At 41.1% G+C, this 23,531-nt stretch overlaps 1 protein-coding gene across 2 annotated transcripts; it reads right to left on the bottom strand.

Annotated features, from left to right (window-relative positions):
- Nucleotides 1–46: 46 nt before the first annotated feature.
- On the bottom strand, nucleotides 47–21,740 carry ZNF432 (zinc finger protein 432). Of its 2 annotated transcripts, XM_022586121.3 has the most exons (5): nucleotides 19,494–21,740; nucleotides 17,851–18,025; nucleotides 12,704–12,830; nucleotides 10,889–10,984; nucleotides 48–6,536 (listed from the first exon to the last, which is right to left on the bottom strand). In XM_022586121.3, exons 2-5 carry the CDS (start codon nucleotides 17,863–17,865, stop codon nucleotides 4,816–4,818), a joined length of 1,959 nt encoding a protein of 652 aa, XP_022441829.2. In that variant the 5' UTR covers nucleotides 17,866–18,025; nucleotides 19,494–21,740; the 3' UTR covers nucleotides 48–4,815. The 2 variants fall into 2 exon arrangements, with proteins under 2 accessions (XP_022441830.2, XP_022441829.2); XM_022586122.3 differs by lacking the exon at nucleotides 12,704–12,830 and having other exon boundaries at nucleotides 47–6,536.
- Nucleotides 21,741–23,531: the final 1,791 nt, after the last annotated feature.

A 23,531-nucleotide genomic window follows, 5' to 3' on the forward strand; every position in this document is an offset into this window, starting at 1 on the left:
CAGAGCCTGTGCTCTGCAATGGGAGAGGAAAAACAGTGAGAGACCCGCGTACCGCAAAAAAAAAAAAAAAAAAAAAAAAAAAAAAAAGGTAGAAGTTGAGACATCGCTGGAGACGCGGGGGCCACGGAATTGACAAAAGCAGTCGTCACTTAATATCTTAGGTTTGTGGAGAGAGCGGTTGTGTGTGGAGTGGGTAAGGCCTTTGTAGTTTAGAAGAAATTAAGACAGCCTTTGTATAGGCGTAGCCAATAAGGCAGAGTTCGATAAAAATGCTAATACCTGCGTGGGATCGATACATAGCAACCTCTAGTGGGTAAGGGGATGAAGTGAAGGTGCAAATGAATGAACTACATGTTTCCTTCCAAAAATAAATGGTGACAGTGGGACATTTGAGAATATAGAATTATGAGGTAATGCAATTATCATACTTGGCATAGCTCACAAATTAAAAAAAAGAGCACACTTTAAAATGTTGTTTTTATGCAGGTGTGGGAGGTTTAATTGTAGAGGATTTAAGTTAAAGAGGACTATTAGAAGGCAACCTGGATCCAATTTAAATTTTTCATTCTCTTTGACCCAGCAATTATATTCCACCCATTTATTTGGTGAGTTTTCTTAATATTAACTACAGAGGCTTTTGTAATAAAAAAGAAAAACCTAAATGTACAATGATAGATGAATACTTTGGTAAATTATGGAACATCCACTCAACATAGCAGTATATAACAATGAAAGATTGTCAGTATAAATAAGGAAAGGTAAATATTCTTCAGAGGATAAGACGCATCTGCAGGATAGTACATATATTATGATCCTTTTATGGGAACAAACCATAAGTGTCTTTTTGAAAATTGCGATTACTTAAATACAATATTTAGCTTGGATTACTTTAGGGTTTTTACTTATGGGTAGAGCATATCAGAAGTTTTCACATTCTCAATTTTTGCAATTATCCATTGTTAACATATCTTTGTATAATAATTATGTATTACTTTAGTATTATAAAAATGTCAATTTTAGAAAAGTTTTAGAAGAATACTGAATGATGTAGATGTTCATAATATAGTAACTATAAAGAGACTAGTCTCATTTTTCTTTTGGAAAAATATACTTACATGCATTTGAAATTTGGAGAATATATTGTTAACAGTGTTTGGCTCTTAGGTACAATATGGGTGATTTAAAATTTCTGTATTGTTTATATATGTTTTCTAATTTCTATACATTAAGAATTGTTTTCATAATTTCTTAATAATATTACGTTCCCTTCAGGGATTAAATTTTAGCCTCATTCACCTGAGATGCCAAGCTCTGAAAGTAGAGTTACACATGTGGTCCAGAGAACTCAGGGCAGCCTGGGCAGCCCATTCTGGGATCCTGACTGATCAGTTTCAGGAATGAGCTGCTCTGACCTTGCCATGGCAGCATGTGTAGGTTCACAGAAGGACAAGATACTAGCATCTGAGGGCCTGGTTGCTGGGGCCCTCATGTCTAATTCTTTGCTGTAGAATATCTGCCCAGAATCCATCCTGTGACAGTGTGGGGTGGGGGTGGGAGCACTAACCCAGGAATTAGGGCAGAGATGTTCAAATGTAAATATAGATCAAGTAAATAAATAAATATAGATCAGAAAGCTCATTTTATAAACCCAGAGCCCTGGGTCCCAGTTCCACAGGTTCTGGCTTAGGTCGTGGTGTGAGGCAGGAAGCCCAGAGAAAACACTTGGAAACAGGTCTGGAGTGTTCTTGGCTCATAAATATTATGCTGGCTGGCTCCCCTCAGTACACTTAGGTATTGTTTCAAATTACATTTGTGCAGAATAGCCTTCCTTGGAAACCCTTTCTAAAATAGCTCGTCCATTACATCCTATATACTAGGCTTAATATTTCTCCACAGCATTTAACAGAACTGAAATTCTGATGTGTATTTATTCTACTCAGTCGCTTTCACTAGACTGTATGTTCCATGAAGGCCATGGCTTTGCCTGTTTTGTTCACTGATGTGTCTCCAGTGACAAAAACAGTGCCTGGCACAGTCTAGATGCTCAAAAAATATTTTTAAAGGAATGAATTACTCAACATAGAATTGATATAGTATTCAACATAGATTGAATACTGCCACAGTACTGTCTGGCAGATGTCCTTTATCTCCCCCCTCCCCAAAAGCAGGACTCACCATTTGTAAACTGAACTAAATATCCTTATTATATCAAAGAAATAACTGGATAGAGACAAGAGAAGAAGAGGCCTACTGCTAGGAAAACTAAGAATTTGTTGCCAGTAGACCTTCTCAAAAAAATTGATAAAGGAGACTCAGACAAAAAAGAAATAACAGAAGGAAACATATGAAACATACAACATCAGGAATGAAGAAAAAGGAATGGAAAGGGTGAATATACCATCAAATATAATAGGCTATTCTCCTTTTGGGTTTTAAAAATTATGTTGGATGGTTGAAAGCAAGCATGACAAGTTTACCTGATATGGTTCTCAATTTGTATATAAGTGTCGAATATCATTTGCTGTTAGGGAATTGTAAAGTAAGGCCATCATTATATACTACCACACCCCTGATAGGATGGCTGGAATCAAATATGACGGTGCCAAGTGCTAGAAAAGACATGAAACAGCCAGAGCATTCATACACTGCTGGTGGGGATGTAAATTAGTACAGCCACTCTGGAAAAGTTGGCAGGTTCTTACAAATTTAAACACAAGCGTAACATATACATATGACTCCCGGGTATTTATCCCAAAGAAACAAATTCTTATGTTCACATAAAATTGGGTACACAGATGTTCATAGATTTTTATTCAAAAGAGTGAAACACCGAACAACCCAGACATCCGTCAACAGCGAACAGATAAACAAACCCATGGTACACCCATACAAAAGATTACTAGTCAGTAACAAAAAGTGAAACTATTTATACACCCAACAAATTGGATGGATCTTAAGGACAATTTGCTGAGGGAAATAAAGCCTATCTCAAAGGATACACACTGTATGATTCCACTTTAATAGCATTCTTAAAATAGCAAAGTTGGAGTGATGGAGTGTGATCAGTGGTCAGCATGGGTCAGGGTTGGGGGAGAGTGTAGCAGGAGGATGTTGTGTTGGCACAATGCCACATCCCAATTGTGGTGGGGTTTACAGAAATCTATATATGAGATAAAATTTCTTAGAACTCTATATATCATAAAACAAAACAAAACAAAACTCATACAAATTAGTGCATGCAAAAACTATTGAAATCCAAATGAGGTCTATAGTTTACTTAACAGTATTGTACCAATGTCATTTTATTGGTTTTGATGATGTATTATGGTTATGTAAGATAATATCACTGAAGAAGCTGAGTAGGTTATTCTGGAACTTTGTATATTTTGTAATTTCTTGTAAGTCTAAAACTATTTCAAAACAAATTTTAGAAAAATCGTTTTTAAGGTGTTTTTGTAAACTACTTAATGCTACTTATAAACTTGGATAAATACATCCAAACATGTTGAATTACATATATGAATATATTCCTTTTTCTTTTGAAATACATAGACTGAAAGAGATGAATTTAGAGCCTAAGAAATGCAAGAGCAAATCATATAATGATATGAGGTGGGCACAGAACACTCCTGCATTGTATATAACATGAAAATTTAATGTATATAACATTAAAACCCTAAACACAAGGTGGACTTGTGTTCAGAAGAGCCCACTTTAAAATTATGGAATTATTGATAATATGGTTCAAGGTATTGTGTCCCAAAATGGACATCAGGTGTACAATAAGTTTAGATTTCTGAGAGAAAACTCAAGTATACGTCATTTTCATGAGGCTTTTTTCCTTCAGTATTCTCTGATATTTTGCTAAAGTTACTCCACATTTAGTGGGTTCATAAGCTATTCTATTTCTGTATGAATTCATGAGAAGCAATGAGGCAGAATGTATCACTGAAATCCTGCCATGTTCATTGTCATCTGAAAATTTTTCTCCAGCATGCATGAGGCAACTATTGAGGTTTTATTTCTACGATCATCATATTGCTACTATGAATGAGCTCATTGGTGATCTGTTATGATCACTGATGAGACAGGGTTTTTATTCCCACAAAAGGCTTTCCTAGACTCTCCATTCATAAGATTTATCTTAGTATATACTTTTCAGACATATAATTACCTAGAAATGTCTCCTGAAGCCTTTTCTGCATTGTATGTATCAGAGCTTTTTCCTACATGTTAATTTAGACATATAGTGTGAGGTAACTTATCACTGAAGGCACTAGCACATTCTCTGCATTCATTAAATTTCACTCCTATGCAAATTCCATGGTTTCCCAAGGGTGAAATCTAGCAACAGGCTAATCTACACTGACGACAGTCAAGTAGAGCACACTGATGTTTAATGAATTCACTGAACTATCACGGTTTGTACCCTGAACAAGTTCACATATATAATGAGTTCAGAGTCACTGCAAAGGATTATGTACCTTGACCTATACGTTTCTCGTGTGTATTAACAAGGCTTGACAAATGAGAGAAAGGTTACCCCCAATTGATGAATCCACAGAGTCTCTCTCTTTTATGAGTTCCCTGATGTACAACGGGTGCTGAATTTGTGTTGAAGGCTTTCTCACATTAATTGCATACATACAGTTTGTCTCCTGTGTAAATTTTCTGGTGGGTAATGAGACCAATACCAATTATGAATAGGATTTTCCACAGTCAGTACATATAAAGGTAGTTTATCCTGCGTGAAACCCTCTGATGTTGGACAAGGCATATTTTCTTCCTGTAGGTGTGACTATATTCATTGCTTTGTTAAGATTTGTTTCCATTATGAGTTCTCTGATGTACAATGAGATTCCTCTTTGAGGAGAAGCCTTTTCCACATTCACTGCATACAAAAGGTTTCTCTCCTGTATGAGTTCGCTGATGAACGACTAGACGGCTTTTCACAGTGAAGCCTCTGCCACATTCATTGCAGGCATAAGGTTTCTCTCCGGTATGAATTTGCTGATGTAAAATGAGCTCTGTTTCCATGACAAAACCTTTTCCACATTCACTGCATATATAGGACTTCTCTCCCATATGAATTTGCTGGTGTATGATGAGATAGCGTTTCATCGTGAAGCCTTTTCCACACTCATTGCATGTAAAGGGTTTCTCTCCAGTATGGGTTCGCTGATGTACCACAAGGTTGCTCTTAAATGCAAATCCTTTTCCACATTTATTGCATATATAGGGCTTTTCTCCAGTGTGAGTTCGCTGATGTAACATCAGTCCGCTATTCACGATGAAGCCTTTCCCACATTCGCTGCATCTATAAGGTTTCTCACCCGTATGCGTTCGCTGATGCACAACAAGCCGACTCTTCAATGGGAAGCCTTTCCCACATTCACTGCAGATGTATGGTTTCTCTCCAGTGTGAGTTCGTTGATGTATGATGAGCATGCTCTTCACGGTGAAGCCTTTTCCACATTCACCACATACGTAGGATTTCTCTACTGTATGATTTCTCTGATGTACAATCAGATTATTCTTCCTGGGAAAGCCTTTTCCACATTCATTGCACACATACGGCTTTTCTCCTGTATGAGTTCGCTGATGTTCAATCAGACGACTCTTCATGGTGAAACCTTTCCCACATTCATTACATATGTAGGGTTTCTCTCCTGTATGGTTTCGTTGGTGTATGATGACATAGTGCTTTGTGGTAAAGCCTTTCCCACATTCACTGCAGATGTAGGGTTTCTCTCCTGTATGAGTTCGCTGGTGTATAGTAAGCATGCTCTTCCCAGTGAAGCCTTTTCCGCATTCATTACATATGTAGCATTTCTCTCCAGTATGATTTCGCTGATGTACAATGAGGTTACGCTTCCCTGGGAAGCCTTTTCCACAGTCACTGCATATGTAAGGTTTCTCTCCAGTGTGAGTTCGCTGGTGTTCGATCAGACGGCTCTTCATGGTGAAGACTTTTCCACAATCACCGCATATAAAGGATTTCTCTCTCTTGTGAATTCTCTGATGTTCATTGAGCCTGGACTTTCGGGAGAATACTTTTGCACACATACTGCATCCATAAGGTTTCTCCCCTGTATGAACTCTCTGATGGTCAGTGAGCTGAGACTTCTTAACAAAGGCTTTCCCACACTCACTGCATATGTGGGCTTTCTCTGCATTGTGAGTTCCTTGGTGCTTAATGACTTGGGACTTACTACTGATGGATTTTGCACTTAGAGGGCATTGAACTGGAGAATGAAATTCTTCATGCTTACCATGCAGAAATGATTTCCCATCTCCGTTACATTTAGTAGAGTTCTTAATTTCATAGCTTTGGCCCTGGCTGACTAAACTTAAATGTGATTTCAAAGCTTTTATATAGAACTCAAACATATCATGATTTTGTCTGAAAGAGAAATGACTTTTGCTTTGAGGAACAGGATTTCCAAATGCATTATGTTCCTGGTATTGTTCTATACCTTTCAGCATTCTTTGATTTTCCCAGTCACCCTGAAGATGATTACCAACGTTGCCAGTTTCTAGGAAAGAAGAGAACAATGAGCCCTTTTTATTATTGTTTGGAATAAAATTGTTTTAAAAATTCCTTGGTTTTCGAAAAAATGGCACTTTAGTGGCAACCCTATGATAACAGTATAAAAGAAACACCATGTATAAATGTTCCTTATTTCTTACACATGGTAAAAACACAGTAATATAAACGAACCAAAAGGAAAAAAACAGTTAATGTACCAATAAGTTTAGGCAGTTGACAATCTATGTAGACTTGGCTGCTCTCTAAATAGGAAATTGCAAAACATGCAGAGGTAGTAAAATACATGCAAGTCTTTTTTTTTTTTTTTTTTTTTTTTTGGCCTCACTGTGCGGCTTGCAGGATCTTGGCTCCCTGAGTAGGGATTGAACCCAGGCCCACAGCAGTGAAAGCATGGAGTCTTAACCACTGGACCACCAGGGAACTGCCAAGCAAGTCACTGTTAGCAGCAAACGAGAGGGTATGAAGGAACAGAACTTGAAAATACACAAGACCACAGAGGTGGAAGAGACAACTGATCCAAAATGATGAGGGTTGCATTTGTTCACTCCAAAACTATTTGGAGTGAACAAAGGCACAGTGTTGGTGTTTGGGATATATAAAATATGCCTTACTTACTTTCACTTCTCATAATTCCTGTTAGGGAAACCCAAATGAAAAAGAAGAAAAGAAAAAAAGTAGGGAGTTGGAGATTGCTAAATGTGGTTTGAAGGAGCAAAGGAGATGGTGGCAAGCGGAGGAAATGAGGATATTTTGAATACTTGCATAAAGAAAAGGCAAGGTTGGGGCTTCCCCAGCGGTCCAGTGGTTAAGACTCCAGACTTCCAGTGCTTCCACTGCAGGGGGTGTGGATTCCATCCCTGGTAGGGGAACTAAGATTCTGCATGGCACACAGCCAGAAAATTTTTTTTAATGTTAAAAAAAAAAAAGAAAGAAAAAGCAAGGTTAACTGATGGGGTCAGTGCAGAGAGTGGTCTTTGAAAGTGAGGAACCCAGGATTACTCTGCTAACTGTATGGCCTGAGCCAATGGTTTGGTAAAAGCATCTCCAGTTGTGATGAGGAAGAAGATTACTGAAATCCACATGTAGGAAAAAAAAGTGCATTGTGGAACCTAAACTTTGAGATGATATTAGATGTGTAGTACAGAAATCAAGAAGCCAAGTGGAAGTATAAGTGGAGGAAACAATGTGGAAATAATATGTGCATACTATTCAAGAAAAGAGGACTGGATGTGTTGGGAGGACATGTAGAATGAAAGATGATGATAGTACAGAACCAACGTCTTAAGACATTCCAACACTCAGGAGTTTGGGGATTCTTTAAGCCCACTTAGAGGATCCAAATTCTGACTACAGAAATCAGGGAAATATGCATACTAAGGTGTATAGAATAAACGTATTTGTAACCTGGCAAGTAACTGTAAAGGACTGTAAACTGAAATAATCTCTTGCATTGTAATCCTGTTCCTAAATTTGCTTCTGTAGACCACCATCAAACTAACTTTCCAAAAACATCACACATATTAGTGGATAACTTGTATAATCAAAACTCTAACCTTTAGTCTATCTGTGTCACGTTATCCTATGTTCCATTCATAGTGAAACAGGGCAACAATGACTGTTAGGAAATTTTGTAACTGGCCGTGTACCATGTAGTCATCTTTGGAAGCTAATGGAATATGGAAACTGTCGCCTTTTTCAATCACTTTCTGCATTCAGTAGAGAGGTCGTATCCAAATTTTTCCCATGTCAACGTCCCTAATAAACTCTTCACTTGCCACCAGCAGCATCTACTTCAGTAACTCTACATTTGCATCTAGGTTGGCAACAGGTTGTACTAAAGGACCAACTTCCTCCTTTAAGACCAGGTTGTGTCAGCTTTACCTTCAGGTTTTTTTTAAAGAACATCTGACTGTTCCTTATTATTGCTAACCTACTGCCACCCAGGTAAAAGGTAAGATAGCCTAGAGCTATAAAAATACAAAACCTACCAACCCTCCACTATGCTACCTCAATTACTCACATAGCAAATCCAAACAGTCATCCTGGCAAGAAAAGTGTACATCACCGTGAATATTCCATGGATTCATGTTTCCACTCCACTCCTCCTCCTGAAGAGACCTTCTAACACTGGCTTTCATTTGCCTGACTTCAGGCCACTTTTTGATAGTCAATCCCATGGGCTTGCACATTTCTTATTTCATGCCTTCATTCCTAACTCATGGCATCATCTTCCTAATTCAAAATGTAGATAAACCTTGTACATATCATGCTGTCATTCCCACTCTGACTGTATTACTATAAGCTCTATTTCCTCTGTTTTTCTAAAGGAATCCCTTTATTGTTCATTTGTACAGTTACCTTCAGTGAAGACTGAACCTCACTCAAAGAGAGGTCTGGCCCTTGCCCTTGGCTACTGGGAGGTGATCTCTAGGCCCCTGGAATGTCCTGCCTGATAGGAATGTCTTTGTTTGCCTGGTGGCTTTGGCCACCAGACACTCTAACAATGTGATTTATGACATGGGCTTTGGGCCACACCCTATCAGTTACAACCTTTGGAGGAAATGGAGACTATAGGTATTAGCCTGAGTTCTGGAGGAGAGAAAGACATATTTCCATGTGGGAAATGTGTGATTGAATCCCAATGAAAACTCTGGATACCAAAGGGTGAGCCTTTGGTTGGCAATACTCTGTGTATTATCACACATCATGGCTGGGAGGACATAATGCCGACCATGAGTCTGGAAGCACCACATTTGGACCCTTCCAAGAGTCCATATGACCCAAGAATTCCACTCCTAGATATATACCAAAGAAAAATGAAAACATATGTTCACAAAAAAGTTGTACATGAATGTTCATAGCAGCATAATTCAAAAAAGCCAAAAAGTGGATACCACCCAAATGTCCATCAATAGATAAATGAGTAAATAAAATGTGGTATATCCATACAATGGAATATTATTTGGCAATAAAAAAAGAATGAATTACAGATACATGTTAGAACTTCTATGGAAGAATTTCAAAAACATTATGATAAATGAAAGAAGTCTTTCACAATAGACCATATAGTTTATGATTCTATTTATATTAAATATCCAGAACAGGAAAATCTACAGAGATAGAAAGTAGATTAGTGCTTGCCTAGGGCTGAAGGCTTAGGAGGAAACTTTTATAAAGTGATGAAAATCTTCCAAAGTTGCTGTTGGTAATGGTTACATAACTCTCTTAATATACTACAAAACAGTGAATTGTATGCTTTAAGTTGGCAAATTGTAGCATATGTGAATTATCTCAGTAAAGCTGTTAAAAAAAAAAAGAATATAATGGGAAAAACAAATGATTTGGGGAAATGAATACAGTGCTAACACCTAAGATAAGCCAAAGGAAAATCAGAAATAGCAAATGTATGAAGGAAGTAAACTGAAGGAGACATAAGCTGCAACTTAGGCAGAACTGATGTAGATGTAAAACAGTCTTTTCTAGTTAAAACAGTCGACAGCAGAGACCTCTAAGATGAGAACTCCATAGGCAGAGAATAACATTCAAGATAATACCAGCATGGACAGGGTAAGATGTGCAATATTAAGAGAGAATCTAACATTAAAATAGGATGGCGGAAAGGGCTTTTTTTGTGGAGAGAAGATGATTCCTATGCCTCATACAGGAACTCAGAAATCTTAGGCCAGTAAAAGATCTAGAACATCTAGAACTCAAAGTATAGACAATATAGACAACAGTAAGGGAGATAGCAATTTGGAGTCTCAGCCAGAAAACAGATAGAACTTAATTCACGAGACTAAAGGAAAATTTTGAGAAAATGGAAAGCAATACCTTTGAAGAACCTCAGAATGGTGGTGGGGGGCAGTGCGGTGGAGAAACTAAGGAGCTGGCTTGATGCACAGTCATAGACTAGGTTACTGTGAGGGCGCAAAATACAAGGTGCAGTTGGATGTCAGGAAGGGAAGTCTGTCTTTCTCAGTGGGGCAGGAGAGTGCGGTAGTCAGAAAACAGTGATGAATTCAAAGATCTCTCCTTGGAGCGAGGCCTGGAATTTCATAGCCAGGGAGGTGGAAGGGATTTGTGACAGGGTTCAAAGGAGAGGGTTACAGAATCCAAGGAAGAAGAAAACGAGGCAAACAAACAAAAATCAAGATGTAAAATAAAATCAGCAAGGAACAGATCTCAGAAGAGGAAAAGGGGTATACTTACCTCTCAAGACCTAAAAGTTCTTTTATGGAGAAAGAGATACATGGAGGCACAGTATCCTCAGACGCCCTCCCAGGCTTCTCGCACTGACTGACTATGATGTCTGCAGTTACCCAGCTGATCCTCACTCACCTGGACAGGTTTGACTGTGGATTTCATCTTCTATTGTCCACGGTTCTTCCCCTCGTTCCAACTTGGACATTGCATCTGGTTTGCTGACCCGATACCCTGTTCATGGGAAACGATAGAAGACTGAGACTCACTGAACTGGGCTGGGGTCTGTGGGGACGGGAGAATGTTACATTTGAGGGACCGTTTTTCACATCTGCCAAGCGGAGGTTTTTCACTCAGGAGAGACTCATGGGATATTGTGATATAATAATATATATTTGGTCTCCGCCCCCAGTTCCTGGCACAGAGCTTCTAAAGCCCTTGTGGGGACTTCCCTGGTGGTCCAGTGGTTACGACTCTGTGCTTCCACTGCAGGGGGCGTGGGTTTGATCCCTGGTCAGGGAACTGAGATGGCACGTGGCACAACAAAAAATAAAAATAGGGACTTCCCTGGTGGCACAGTGGTTAAGAATCCACCTGCCAATGCAGGGGACACAGGTTTGAGCCCTGGTACTGGAAGATCTCACACGCTGTTGAGCAACTAAGCCCACGTGCCACAACTACTGAGCCTGCGCTCTAGAGCCCATGAACCACAACCACTGAGCTTGCAAGCCACAACTACTGAAGCCCATGTGCCCTAGAGCTCACGTGCAGCAACTACTAAGCCTGCGTGCCTAGAGCCCATACTCCAAAACAAGAGAAGCCACCGCAATGAGAAACCCACGCACCACAACGAAGAGTAGCTCCCGCTTGCCGCAACTAGAGAAAAGCCCGCATGCAGCAACAAAGACCCAACGCAAACAAAAATAAATAAAATTTTAAAATAAATAAATAAATAATAAAAATAAAATAAAGCCCTTGTAACTTCCTATGTGACGGGCTGGCAGGAACCTCTTCTGTTACAGCATTTGGTTTAAGTTCCAGTTCCTGACACAAGAACTTCTAGCACCTTTGGTGTCCAGAGTGATGGGTGTCTTCTGTGTGCTAATGAGATGACTGGTGGCTGGGGGTCCCTAGAGAGCTTCAGGGTGGAGGCTGGCTGCCAGAAAGACCAAGGCATGAGTAGAAGGTTGGAAATTTCAGCTCTAACTCCCTAACCCCTCCATGGGGAGGGAAGGGGCTGGAGATTGAGTTAATCACCCATGGCAAATGACTTAAGAAATCACGCTTACACAATGAAATCGCCACAAAAACTCCTAAAAAACCAGGTTGGGGGAGCTTCCGGGTCGGTGATCACATCAAAGGTGACACACTTGGAGGGGGCATGGAAGGCCCACACTCCTTCTCCCATACCTCACCCTGGGCATCTCTTCCATTTGGCTATTATCCTTTATAATAAACTGGTAATGGTAAGTAAAGTGCTTTCCTGAGTTCTGTGAGCCGTTCTAGCAAATTACCAAACCTGAGGGATGGAGAGTGGGAATGCCAAATTTAAGGTCAAGTCGGACAGAAGTGTGGCTACCCTGGGTACCCAATCTGTTCGACTAGTGTCTGAAGTGAGGGCAGTCCTGCGGGGCTGAGTCCGTAAGCCTGTGGGATCTGAGTCTGACTCTGGGTGGTTAGTGTCAGAAAAGGATTGAGTTTCGGGATACCCAGTCCATACCTGGAGAGTAGGAGAATTGGTTTTGGGGATAGAAAAAACCCCACACATTTGGTGTCAGCTGTGCTGGTAATAAAAACAACTCATGGCACATTGTGTACACCCTTTTATCAGGAGCCAGAGGAGGCACTGAGAACCTGCCATTAGGGCACTGCAGTGACTTCCAAGTGTAAGCAGCTGAGGAAGGAACGGCCACTGACTGGGGACTCTGAGGGACCCAGGGGAGCCGTCCTCACCCACGGACAGCAGGTTGCTATAGTTCTCCAGCATCACGTCCCGGTACAGGTCCTTCTGAGGAGGGGCCAGGAGCTGCCACTCCTCCCACGTGAAGTCCACGGCCACATCCTTGAATGACAGGGTTTCCTGGAATAGCAGAGTCCTGTTTAATTGAGTGTTTCTCTTTGACTGACTCATAAGGAATATAAAGGAAGCTGTCCTTCTCATATTTCTATGATTTTGACACCAATTCCGATGTGTTTTTTTAAACACATCACCAAGCAATTCTCTGACAGCAGCTGTGTGTCCTACAATTCAATTCTGACATGATCGACCTGAAGAGAGCATCACATGCCACAGCGTAAGAGCTCAGCTCCACGAGACCCCACCACCACCCCACTCCAGATGCCAAATGCAAGTCCAGGGTGCCACCTGTGCTCCTGACTAACCAGCTATAGATGGGAGGTTCCAGTGACCCCCTCCCTGGGTTTGATTAATTTGCTGGAGCAGCCCAGAGAGCTCGGGAAAAAAGTTTACTTATTGTTCACCAGTTTATTATAAAAGCATATGATAAAGGATACAGATTTCATCCAGATGCAAGAGCTGCTAAGGCAAGGTATGTGGAAAGGAGCTTGGAGCTTCCGTGCCCTCTCCTGGTGCCCCTCCAGCACCTCCATGTGTTCACCAGCCCAGAAGCTCTCTAAACCCCACACCTTTGGGATTTTTATGGAGGCTTCATCACGTAGGCATGATTGATCATTAACTCTATTTCTAGCCCCTCCCTTTTCTGTGGACAATGGGGAATGAGATGGAAGGTTCCAAGCTTCTGATCATGGCTTGGTCTTTCTGGTAAACAGGTCCCATTCAGGAGCCCTTCAAGTGTTACCTCATTAGAAAGAAAGGCACTCCTATCACCCAGGAAATTCCAAGGGATTTAGGAACTCTGTGTCAGAAACCAGGATCAAAGACCAAATTTTACAACAAAATATGCTCTTAGTACTCTTTTTAAAAAAATTTTATTGAAATATAGTTGATTTACAATGTCATGTTAATTTCTGCTGTACAGCAAAGTGATTCAGTTATATATATATATTCTTTTGCATATTCTTTTCCATTATGGTTTATCACAGGATACTGAATATAGTTCCCTGTGCTATACAGGAGGACCTTGTTGTTTATCCATTCTAAATAGAATAGTTTTCATCTGCTAATCCCACACTCCTACTCCATCCCTCCATCACCCCCAGTCCCCCTTGGAAACCATAAGTCTGTTCTCTATGTCTGTGATTCTGTTTCTGTTTTGTAGAGAAGTTCACTTGTGTCATATTGTAGATCCCACATACAAGTGAAGTTGTATGGGAGCTCGTAGTACTCTTATTATTTAGGAAATTACAAGGATTTTAGGGACTCTGTGCTAGGAATTGGGGTCAAAGACCAGAAGATTCTCAGAGCACCCCTATTTATAAGGGTTTTAGGAGCTCTATGTCAGGAACTAGGGGCAGAGACCAATGTGTATATTTCTTATTATTTCACAAAAGGCTAACATCATATTAGATACACTGAAAATATAACGAGTGAACTGAAATATGCATTTGAAAAAACAACTAAAGATGAAGCAGACGCAGAAAGAGACAGAAAATATAAAGGAGAGTTTACTAAATATGGAGAATACACTGAGGTCTAACATAGGCCTTACGTAGTTTTTGAAAGAGATTATAGAGAAACAGAGAAGCCGTATGAAGATCTCAGGAATTAAGAAAATTTTAGAACTGATTAAACATCCTGTAACTCAGACTTAGCCAGCCAGCAAAGCCAAGCAGGAAATCTGCTTTTAGATGAGTGAGACTGAAACTATAGAACATCACTTGCAAAAGTCAGATTTGGAAACCAACTAGAAAGAAAAGACTCGGGCTTCCCTGGTGGGGCAGTAGTTAAGAATCCGCCTGCCAATGCAGGGGACACGGGTTCAAACCCCAGTCCAGGAAGATCCCACATGCCGTGGAGCAACTAAGCCCGTGTGCCACAACTACTGAGCCTGAGCTCTACAGCCCTCGAGCTACAAATACCGAGCCCACATGCTACACCTACTGAAGCCTGCACACCTAGAGCCTGTGCTCCGCAACAAGAGAAGCCACTGCAATGAAAAGCCCGCGTGCCGCAATGAAGAGTAGCCCCCACTCGCCGCAACTAGAGAAAGCCCGCATGCAGCAACAAAGACCCGATGCAACCAAAAATAAATAAATTAAATAAATTAAAAAAAAAGAAGTGATGAGGAAAGGATTAAAAAAAGAAAGAAAGAAAAAAGAAAAGACTCATTACCATCAAAAGAAAGACAAAATTGACGAAATGAAAGCAACAGAAGCCAGAAAAATGTTGTGATGAATATATATTTGGTCTTTGCCCCTGGTTCCTGGAACACAGTTCCAAAAAACTGTGGGCTTTCTAGGGTGATAAGAGTATCTTTTGTGTGCTTATGAGATGACCGGTGCCTGGTCCCCAGAAAGACCTCCAACCTCCAGGGAGGGAACTGGCATTGGGGGTTGAGTTCAGTCCCCAATAGCCAGTGATTTAATCAATTTGTGCCTACATCAGAAAACCACCATAAAAACCCCTAAAACATCAGGTTCAGAGAGCTTCCGTGTTGGTGAACACATAGAGGTGCTGGCAGGGTTGTGCTCCCAGGGAGGAACTTCTGCGCCCCTTCCCCCATACCTCGTGCTATGCATCTCTTCCATCTGGCTATTCCTGAGTTGTAGCCTTTAGAATAAACCAGTGAATGTACGTAAAGAGATTTCCTGAGTTCTGTGAGTCATTCTAGTGAATTACCAAACCTAAGCAGAGGGTTGTGGGTACCCCTGGATTTAGAGCTCGTCATCAGAAGCTTAGGTAACAACCTGGGACTCTTGACAGGCACCTAAAGTGGGGGCAGTCTTGTGGGACTGAGCTCTTACCTTGTGGGATCTGACGCTAACTCCAGGTAGTTAGTGGCAGGATTGAGTTGAATTGTAGGACACCCAGTTGGTGTCTGGAGAGTCACAGAATTAGGAGGTGTGAGGAAAATACCCCTACATTTGGTGTTAGAAGTGTTCTGGATAACTACAGTTCAGCAGTGTGGAATGTCTTCAATGTCCTGATCCTGTGGCCATGCAGCCTAGGCCCAAATGCCACCAGGGAATGAAATGAGACCTGCTTGTCAACCGAGCTGCCAGATGAGGGGAAATCTGATGGGATAATCTATCCCTGTGTTCTTGCAGAGATTACATCATAGAGAAGAGAGTTACTTGGTTGAGCAAATTCTTTTCTTTTTCTTTTTTAAAAGAGGCGGCAAATTCTTAACACTGCTGATCTTACCACCTTCTGAATTTTTTCACATGAGATGTAGATCCATTTGGAAAAACAAAACCTTAGGTTCCTACCTAATTTCACACTCAAAAATAGTTTGTCTCCTGTTTAGAGTCCTAGCTATAAAACAAAAGAATCTGTGAAAGGAATAGAGACGAATATGAATTATGTTCATGTCACAAACAAAAAACCATAAAAGAAAATAAGTAGTAAACTTTATAAGAGGAAAAATTAAAATGTCTGCATTGAAAAAGTTACCGTGGATAAAGCTGAAAGAAAAGTGACAAGCTGGGAAAATATTTTTTATAAACAAAAGAAAGAATCAATATGTAGTGGATAGGCATGACTCCTATTAATCAGTAAGAAAAAAAATCATTTTGTTAATGTAAAAATGATAAGGACAGGCATATCACAAGAGAAAAAGAATCCAACTGGCCAATAAATATATAACATGGATTTCAACCTTACCTATGATGAGGTAAATGCAAAATAAGGTAAAAGAATAAACATTGGACCATCCAGATTGATGAAATTATACAATTTGATAATGTCCTATTATTAAGTACTGGCAAAGATTTAAGGCATGGATGATCTCACACACCACTTACTATGTAGCAGGCATGGAAAGGAGCAGGACCCTAGGGGGCCTCCCCAGGACAGATAGACACACACACACACACACACACACACACACCCCCCACACCACCATGTGCTCAGCCTGCCTTTTGTCTGCAGAAAAACTTTAAAGAATAAATTTAATCAGAGAAGTGAGAAAATGCAGACACAAAGGAAAAGAGTCCAACAAGACCAAATAATAATAGTTTAGTCATTAAACAAAGTCAAGGTCCTTTAGTTCCTCTTCCAGGGCTATAGATAATATTCTAAGCCATATCCTTTGAGCTGTTTTGTAGATACTGAAACCCTCACCAGTTGGAAGAAGTTAACTACATGACGACCAGACTGTAGCCATGAAATAAGCTGCCAAAATTCCAAGAACTGGCTTCAAGGAAATGGGAACAAACCAACCGTGGAACTAAAGATTAACTGCACTCAACACAGTCAAGATGACGCTGATCAGACCATGGCATGACCGATTTCAAGATGACGGCCAGAGTTGACTATGTTGTTTCTGCATGTAGCCCCCTCCCTCTGCCTATACAGCCCTGAAACTCCCCTTTAAAAGCTCTGGCCCACTGACTGGCAGTGGGGAGTTGGCCTCTGGACACGAGTCCACCCTCTTCCCCCAGTTGCCAGCCTCTGGAATAAAACAAACTTTCCTTTCCACCAACCTTGCCTCTCGAGTTATTGGCTTTCAAGCAGCGAGCAGCCAGACCTGACTTTTGGTAACAGATACTCATCTAAATGCTTTGCATAGTTTGACTCATTTCTTTGAGTACAATTATAGACGAATGGAATTTTATACAGCTAATATTCACAAACAGTTGCAGTCATTATTCTATTAGATGCTTAAATTATACTATCTCAGGCCAAAGGGATGTTCTTTAGAGTATAATTCCACTGATGCACAAAACATAACAGATGTATTTATGTACACAGATATGTACATGAACCCACATGCATTTATAAATAGGCACACATCTACAGGCGCACACACAGAGTCAGTAACAGTTACACATTATGTTCCCACACTAGTCATTTACTAGGAATCATATAAACATATGTTCTTGATCCAACTTTGCCATGGCGTTGGAGTTTATCTACAAAATTTATTTCTCTCTAGATACTGAACTGATTTTTTTTTTTTTACAGGCCTCTACAAATCCATTCAGGAATAAAGGAGAGAATAAAACAAGACATGAGTCACCTGGGCCTGGATCATTTTCTTCTGTTCTCTGAAAATAGCTGGCAATGCAGAGGCTCTGTCTTTGTCTCTTCTGAATATACCAAAATTTCTAGTTAGATATAACAGTCGCCAAAGTATCCCCAGAAATAACAATATCTAGGTCTTTCTTCATTCATATCTTGTCTCTTGTTAGCACCTGTGAGTTGAAAAGCAAAATTACTTCTGGAATTGTATTCCTTCTTCCTGTGCACTCACCTTAACACGTGGTCCCCAATATTTCTGTCTCTTCATTTGATTCCCCAGATAATTTCACACCTTGGGCCAATGAAACCTAACTCCCTGAATATATGGAAGTAGCATGAATTTGAAAGGGAAAGTGGCAAAGGAGAATCAGCACAGTACTATATTTCAGTGGCAGGTAATTTTCAGACAATTATAGAAATGAGGTCATCTAGGCAGTGAGAAACTGTAAATTTTTCCTTTAAACTTTGATGCCCTCAAGCCTCTTTAAAAGTCTTCATATAGGGACTTCCCTGGTGGTGCAGTGGTTGAGAGTCCGCCTGCCGGTGCAGGGGACACGGGTTCGTGCACCGGTCCGGGAAGATCCCGCATGCCGCGGAGCGGCTGGGCCCGTGAGCCATGGCCGCTGAGCCTGCGCGTCCGGAGCCTGTGCTCCGTAGCGGGAGAGGCCACAACAGTGAGAGGCCCGTGTACCGCAAAAAAGAAAAAAGAAAAAAAAAAAAAGTCTTCATATCCCCTGTTTACATACACATTTTAATATGAGGGACAATGAACACATCAAAAAAAGAAGAGAGAGAAAAGGAATATAAGCCATAAATACAAATTTAAAAAACAATTCAAAAATATAAATACTGGGAAAGGAGCAGCCTTTAAATATTCACATATAAAACCTGAAAAGAAATATGCAGTCAACCTGCAGGAGGAATGATAAAAAAAAACTTAAATTAAAAGACTACTAAATTGAAATATGCTGAAGTGTTCTTCCCCCAAACTTTCATTTCTTTGGGTTCAAAAGGAAGGGGTGCTGTAGGGAGCCAAAAGGGATTAGAAAATTTGTGGTGGGGCAGGGACTTGGACCTGAAGTTTTCAGGGAACGTTAACTAACGTTCACCAAGTCTGTCCCAGCAGCCAAAGTCTGGGCTCAACACACGAACCTACCAGGGCTCCTGAGCCTCCGAGCCTTCTGCTGTCACACATCCCTGCACTAAAGACAGTGACCATTACCCCACTGGATTAATACCAAACCAGGTCAGATACACACGTACACTGACCTCCCTTAACGGTTCCTCGACCTTTGAGCTCCAAATCATCCGAGAACCCGAACAAGTCTCCGCATTCATTGACGAACCCCACGCCACCAGTTGTCAATCACCCCCGAAGACCTTAAACACTGACCTCAGGACTCTCGGTAGTTGATCTGTTCAGACCTTTAAACGCTGACCACCAGAGCCCCCCATGATTGACCCCAAAGACACCCCGATCATAGACATTGTACTGACTCCTCCATGCTCCCTTCAAAAACAAAACCAAAGCACCATCCACCCTTGCGCCACCTTCTCAGACTCAAAGGAGCCACAGCCCACCTAAAGGCCGACAGACCGCCCCCATCCCCGTCTTTTCTACAGCCAGACCCACGTACCCACCTGGTTCTCTCCTGAACCTGCAGCGACCTCTTCAGGGCCTAACTTTATCCCCCAAACTCCTTTTACTTCTGGTCCCCTCGCCCAGCCCCCTCTCCCGAGACCAACCGACAAGGGTCAGCGGCGTTTCTACCGCGTTTCTATGGTGAACGGATTGGGAGTTTCCGGCTTTTCCTTATGAGGTAATACGTCCGCGCCGCCACCACAGACTCGGCGCCCTGGGGTCGCCATCTTTGCGCACCTGACGTACAGAAGGCGTGGCGGCCGCTGAGAGACCACGGCTGAAGACTCTCCTATTTCCTGGTACCTCAGCCCCTTAAAGGAAAATGGGGAGATTTTAAGAGGCTCGAGCTCATACAAAGCAAACATGACGTGGGGGTAAATTCATTTGAATGGACAGGGCCCGCTTGTGGACGGTGAACGGCGCAAATTTTTCAAAGCCCGGAGCCCATCAAGACCGAAAGGGCTCAGTACATTCTGAGCGGCTGTGACGTCTCGGCTGCGTGGGAAGTTAAAATTGCTTCTGGACACCTCGATAACTGGTTTAATTGCGAAAAGATTTAGAGGCCGTATGAAAACTTAAGCGTGCTTGGCAAAAACAACCCTGGCGGCGCGCTGTAGCCGTTTCGGGTTTGAGCCGTTGGGCAGGAGCACCGTGGACGCCGCCCTCTTAGAGGAGATTCGGCGTCCGTACTGCGGGGCAAATGCTGTCTGCGGAGCTCGGCGTGGAACTGGCAGATGAAGTGTTTGGGGAAGACCAAGGTTTGGAAAAGTGACAGTACGGGGGATGCAGCGATCACAAAGTGAGCGGAAACGGTGGACGTTGTGAGCCTCTTCCCAACCGTGCTCCTTACCCAGCCCATCCTGGGCAGCACTGGACCGCCTTCTGTCACTACAGATTAGTCTGCGTTCTTTTCATAAAATTAGTAGTGTCTGTGCTGGCTTCTTTCACATAGCACGACTGTTTTGAAATTCATCATTTTTTAAAAATATATTTATTTATTTGGTTGTGGCTCACAGGTTCCTTAGTTGCGGCAGGCGGGCTCCTTAGTTGTGGCATGCGAACTCTTAGTTGTGACATGCATGTGGGATCTAGTTACCTGACCAGGGATGGAACACGGGCCCCATGTATTGGGAGGGTGAGGTCTTATCCACTGTGCCACCAGGGAAGTCCTGAAATTAATCATTTTAAAAGTATCAATAGTTCGTTCCTTTTTTGTTGCTTTAGTATTCATTGTTGGATATTCCAAAATTTAATCATTCACCAGTTGGTGGACCTTTGCATTGTTTCCAGTTTTTTGGATACTGCCAGTGGAACTTCTACGAACATTTGTGTGCAAAAAATAAAATGACCTCAAAGAACTGGTTTTCCCACAGTCCTATGCGTCTTCATCAGGTCACCAAGAAGTCTTTGCCAGCCATTTACAGGCCTGCTACCCATTTCTAACCCTGTTCCAGCTCATATTCTCTTCCTCCTCTCACCCCAGCCCTGAGCTAGAACGCTCATTCACCCTGGGGAAACAGATCTTGAGAACACAGGCTGTGGCACAGATGCAAAGTTCACCTACTTTCTTCAATTACGTTCAACTCCATAGGACCTTGTAAGTCTCAGAAAGCACCGATAAAAGTCATATAACGAAAGGTCAAAGCAGGAAGTCAGTTTCATTTTCTCTCACTGGACCGTCATTACCATGCTGTCCCAATCTCTCACCTGAGATACTAGAATTGTCCCTGCTTATATCCTTGACCCATATGATCTCATCTTCATAGAACAGGCAAGGTGATCCTTGTAAAATGCAAATCAATCATGAAATTTTCCTGTTCTCAATTATCTAATGACTACATTACAGGATTGAATAAATATTAGATGGCCAAGTTTAGGTGCTTAAAAATATTATGTTGGAGTAAATTTACCCGATAATCCAGGGTTTGTGATGGAAATGTAGGACAGCTATTGCATAGCAAATTTCCATTTCTTGTTCTTTAAGCAGGACTCAAGATTTTTTAGCAGGATATGTTTAATAGATCAAGGGAAAGACTCTGGATAAGAAGAGGGGATAAGAGCTCCACTCATAAGAGTAAGAAGGAATGAAAAAGATAAGGAAAATCACATGTCTAATTGAACAGGTCACAGAGGGGATGGAATCTTTTTTGGGGGGTGGATGGAATCTTTGAAGTGATGATAACTCTCAAAGGTCATAGGCCTGTGAACAAATAAATACAAGGTTTCTTCTCGAGTACATCCCAAGGGGATCTTACGACTTTTCATCTCCTATACTTTGTTCCAATGTACAATGAAACTGACCTTCGGGATGAAACAATTTCCACAATCTACATATAGAGGGTTTCTCTCCAGTCTGAGTTTTCTGAGGTAAAATGATACGTGATTCAATGAGGAAGGCTTTGCCACATTTAGCATATACGTAAGGTTTCTCTCCTGTATGGATTTTCTGGTGTTCGGTGAGCCTGGACTTTGTGGTATGTGCTTTCCCACGTATGCTACATCCATGGGGGTCTCTCTCCCAGGTGAATTCTCTGATGTTTAATGAGCCGAGACTTCCTGATGAAGGATTTCCCATACTCACTGCATACATGGGATTTCTCAACTCTGTGATCTCTCTGATGCTTAATGAACTGAGCCTTAGTGCTGCTGAGTTTTCCAATTTCAGGCAGTTTTAGTATGAATTTGCTCATGCTTTGTAAAGAGAGGATTTCCCATCTCTGTTACACCCCACGGGGTTCTTTATTTCATAGCTTCTGTTCTGATTTTACTACATTTAAATTTGCAGAATTTCCATGATTTTGTCTTAAAGGAAAATGCTTTTGGGCTGGATGAACAGTGTTTTCAAAGGCATGATGTTCGTGGCATTGTTCCATCCGCTTTAGGCATCGTTGGTCATGCAAGTGTTCCTCCAGTTGATCATCAACTTGCTTGACTTCTAGAAAAGATGAGAACGTGAATGCTTAGGTGTGGATCAAATCTTTAGTGTTGGTTGCATGATCTCAGTACAAAAGAATCTTCAATAATGTTCCTTATAATCCTGTGATAAGCCATAATGTAAAAGAATATGAAAAAGAATGCATATATATGTATAACTGAATCACTTTGCTGTAAAGCAGAAATTAACACAACATTGTAAATCATCTATACTTCAATAAAATAAAAAAAAAGTTCCTTGTTTCTTAGACATTGGGAAAACCACAATACACAAAAATCAAGTCGCAAAAACAGAAAGTGTACAAACAAGTTGAGGTAATTCACAACGAATAAATGTAGATCTGGCTGCTTTCTAAATACTGCCTTGCAAAATGTGCAAAGGTACTAAAAAAAAAAACAAGTCACTGTTAGAAGAGAAAATAGAGGTGGTAGGAAAACCTGATCCAAAATTACAAGGGCTGGGACTTCCCTGGTGGTCCAGTAATTAAGACACTGCGCTCCCAATGCAGGGGGCCAGGGTTGGATCCCTGGTCAGGGAACTACATCCTGCATGCCATAACTAAGAGCCTGCATGCTGCAACTAAAAGATTGTGCACCCGGCAATGAAGATCCCATGTGCCACAACTAAGACCCGGCACAGCCAAATAAATAAATATTTAAAAATAAAAAATTACAAGGGCTGCTTTCTTTCATTCAGCAAATCCTTGTTAAATGCCTATTATGTACTGGCCATAGTGCTGGTGTTGGGGACACACGAACATATTCTTTCTTCTCACTTGTGTTGACATCCTGGCTAGCAAAAATGAAATAATAATAAATAAATAAATAATAAATGGATGGACCTATAGATTATCATATTAAGTGAAGCAAGTCAGAGACAGATATCATATCAGTTATATGAGGAATCTAAAAAAATGATACAAGTGAACTTATTTACAAAACACAAATAGACTCACAGACATAGAAAACAAACTTATGGTTACCAAAGGGAAAAGCCAGGGGAGGGATAAATTAGAAGTTTCGGGTTAACATATACACACTACTATATATAAAATAAACAACAAGGACCTACCGTACAGCACAGAGAATTATACTCAGCATCT

This window comes from Delphinapterus leucas, chromosome 20, assembly GCF_059928025.1.
Source record: "Delphinapterus leucas isolate spDelLeu-1000000601 "Yukka" chromosome 20, BTC_Dleu_Yukka2, whole genome shotgun sequence".
Taxonomy (NCBI): Eukaryota; Metazoa; Chordata; class Mammalia; order Artiodactyla; family Monodontidae; genus Delphinapterus; species Delphinapterus leucas.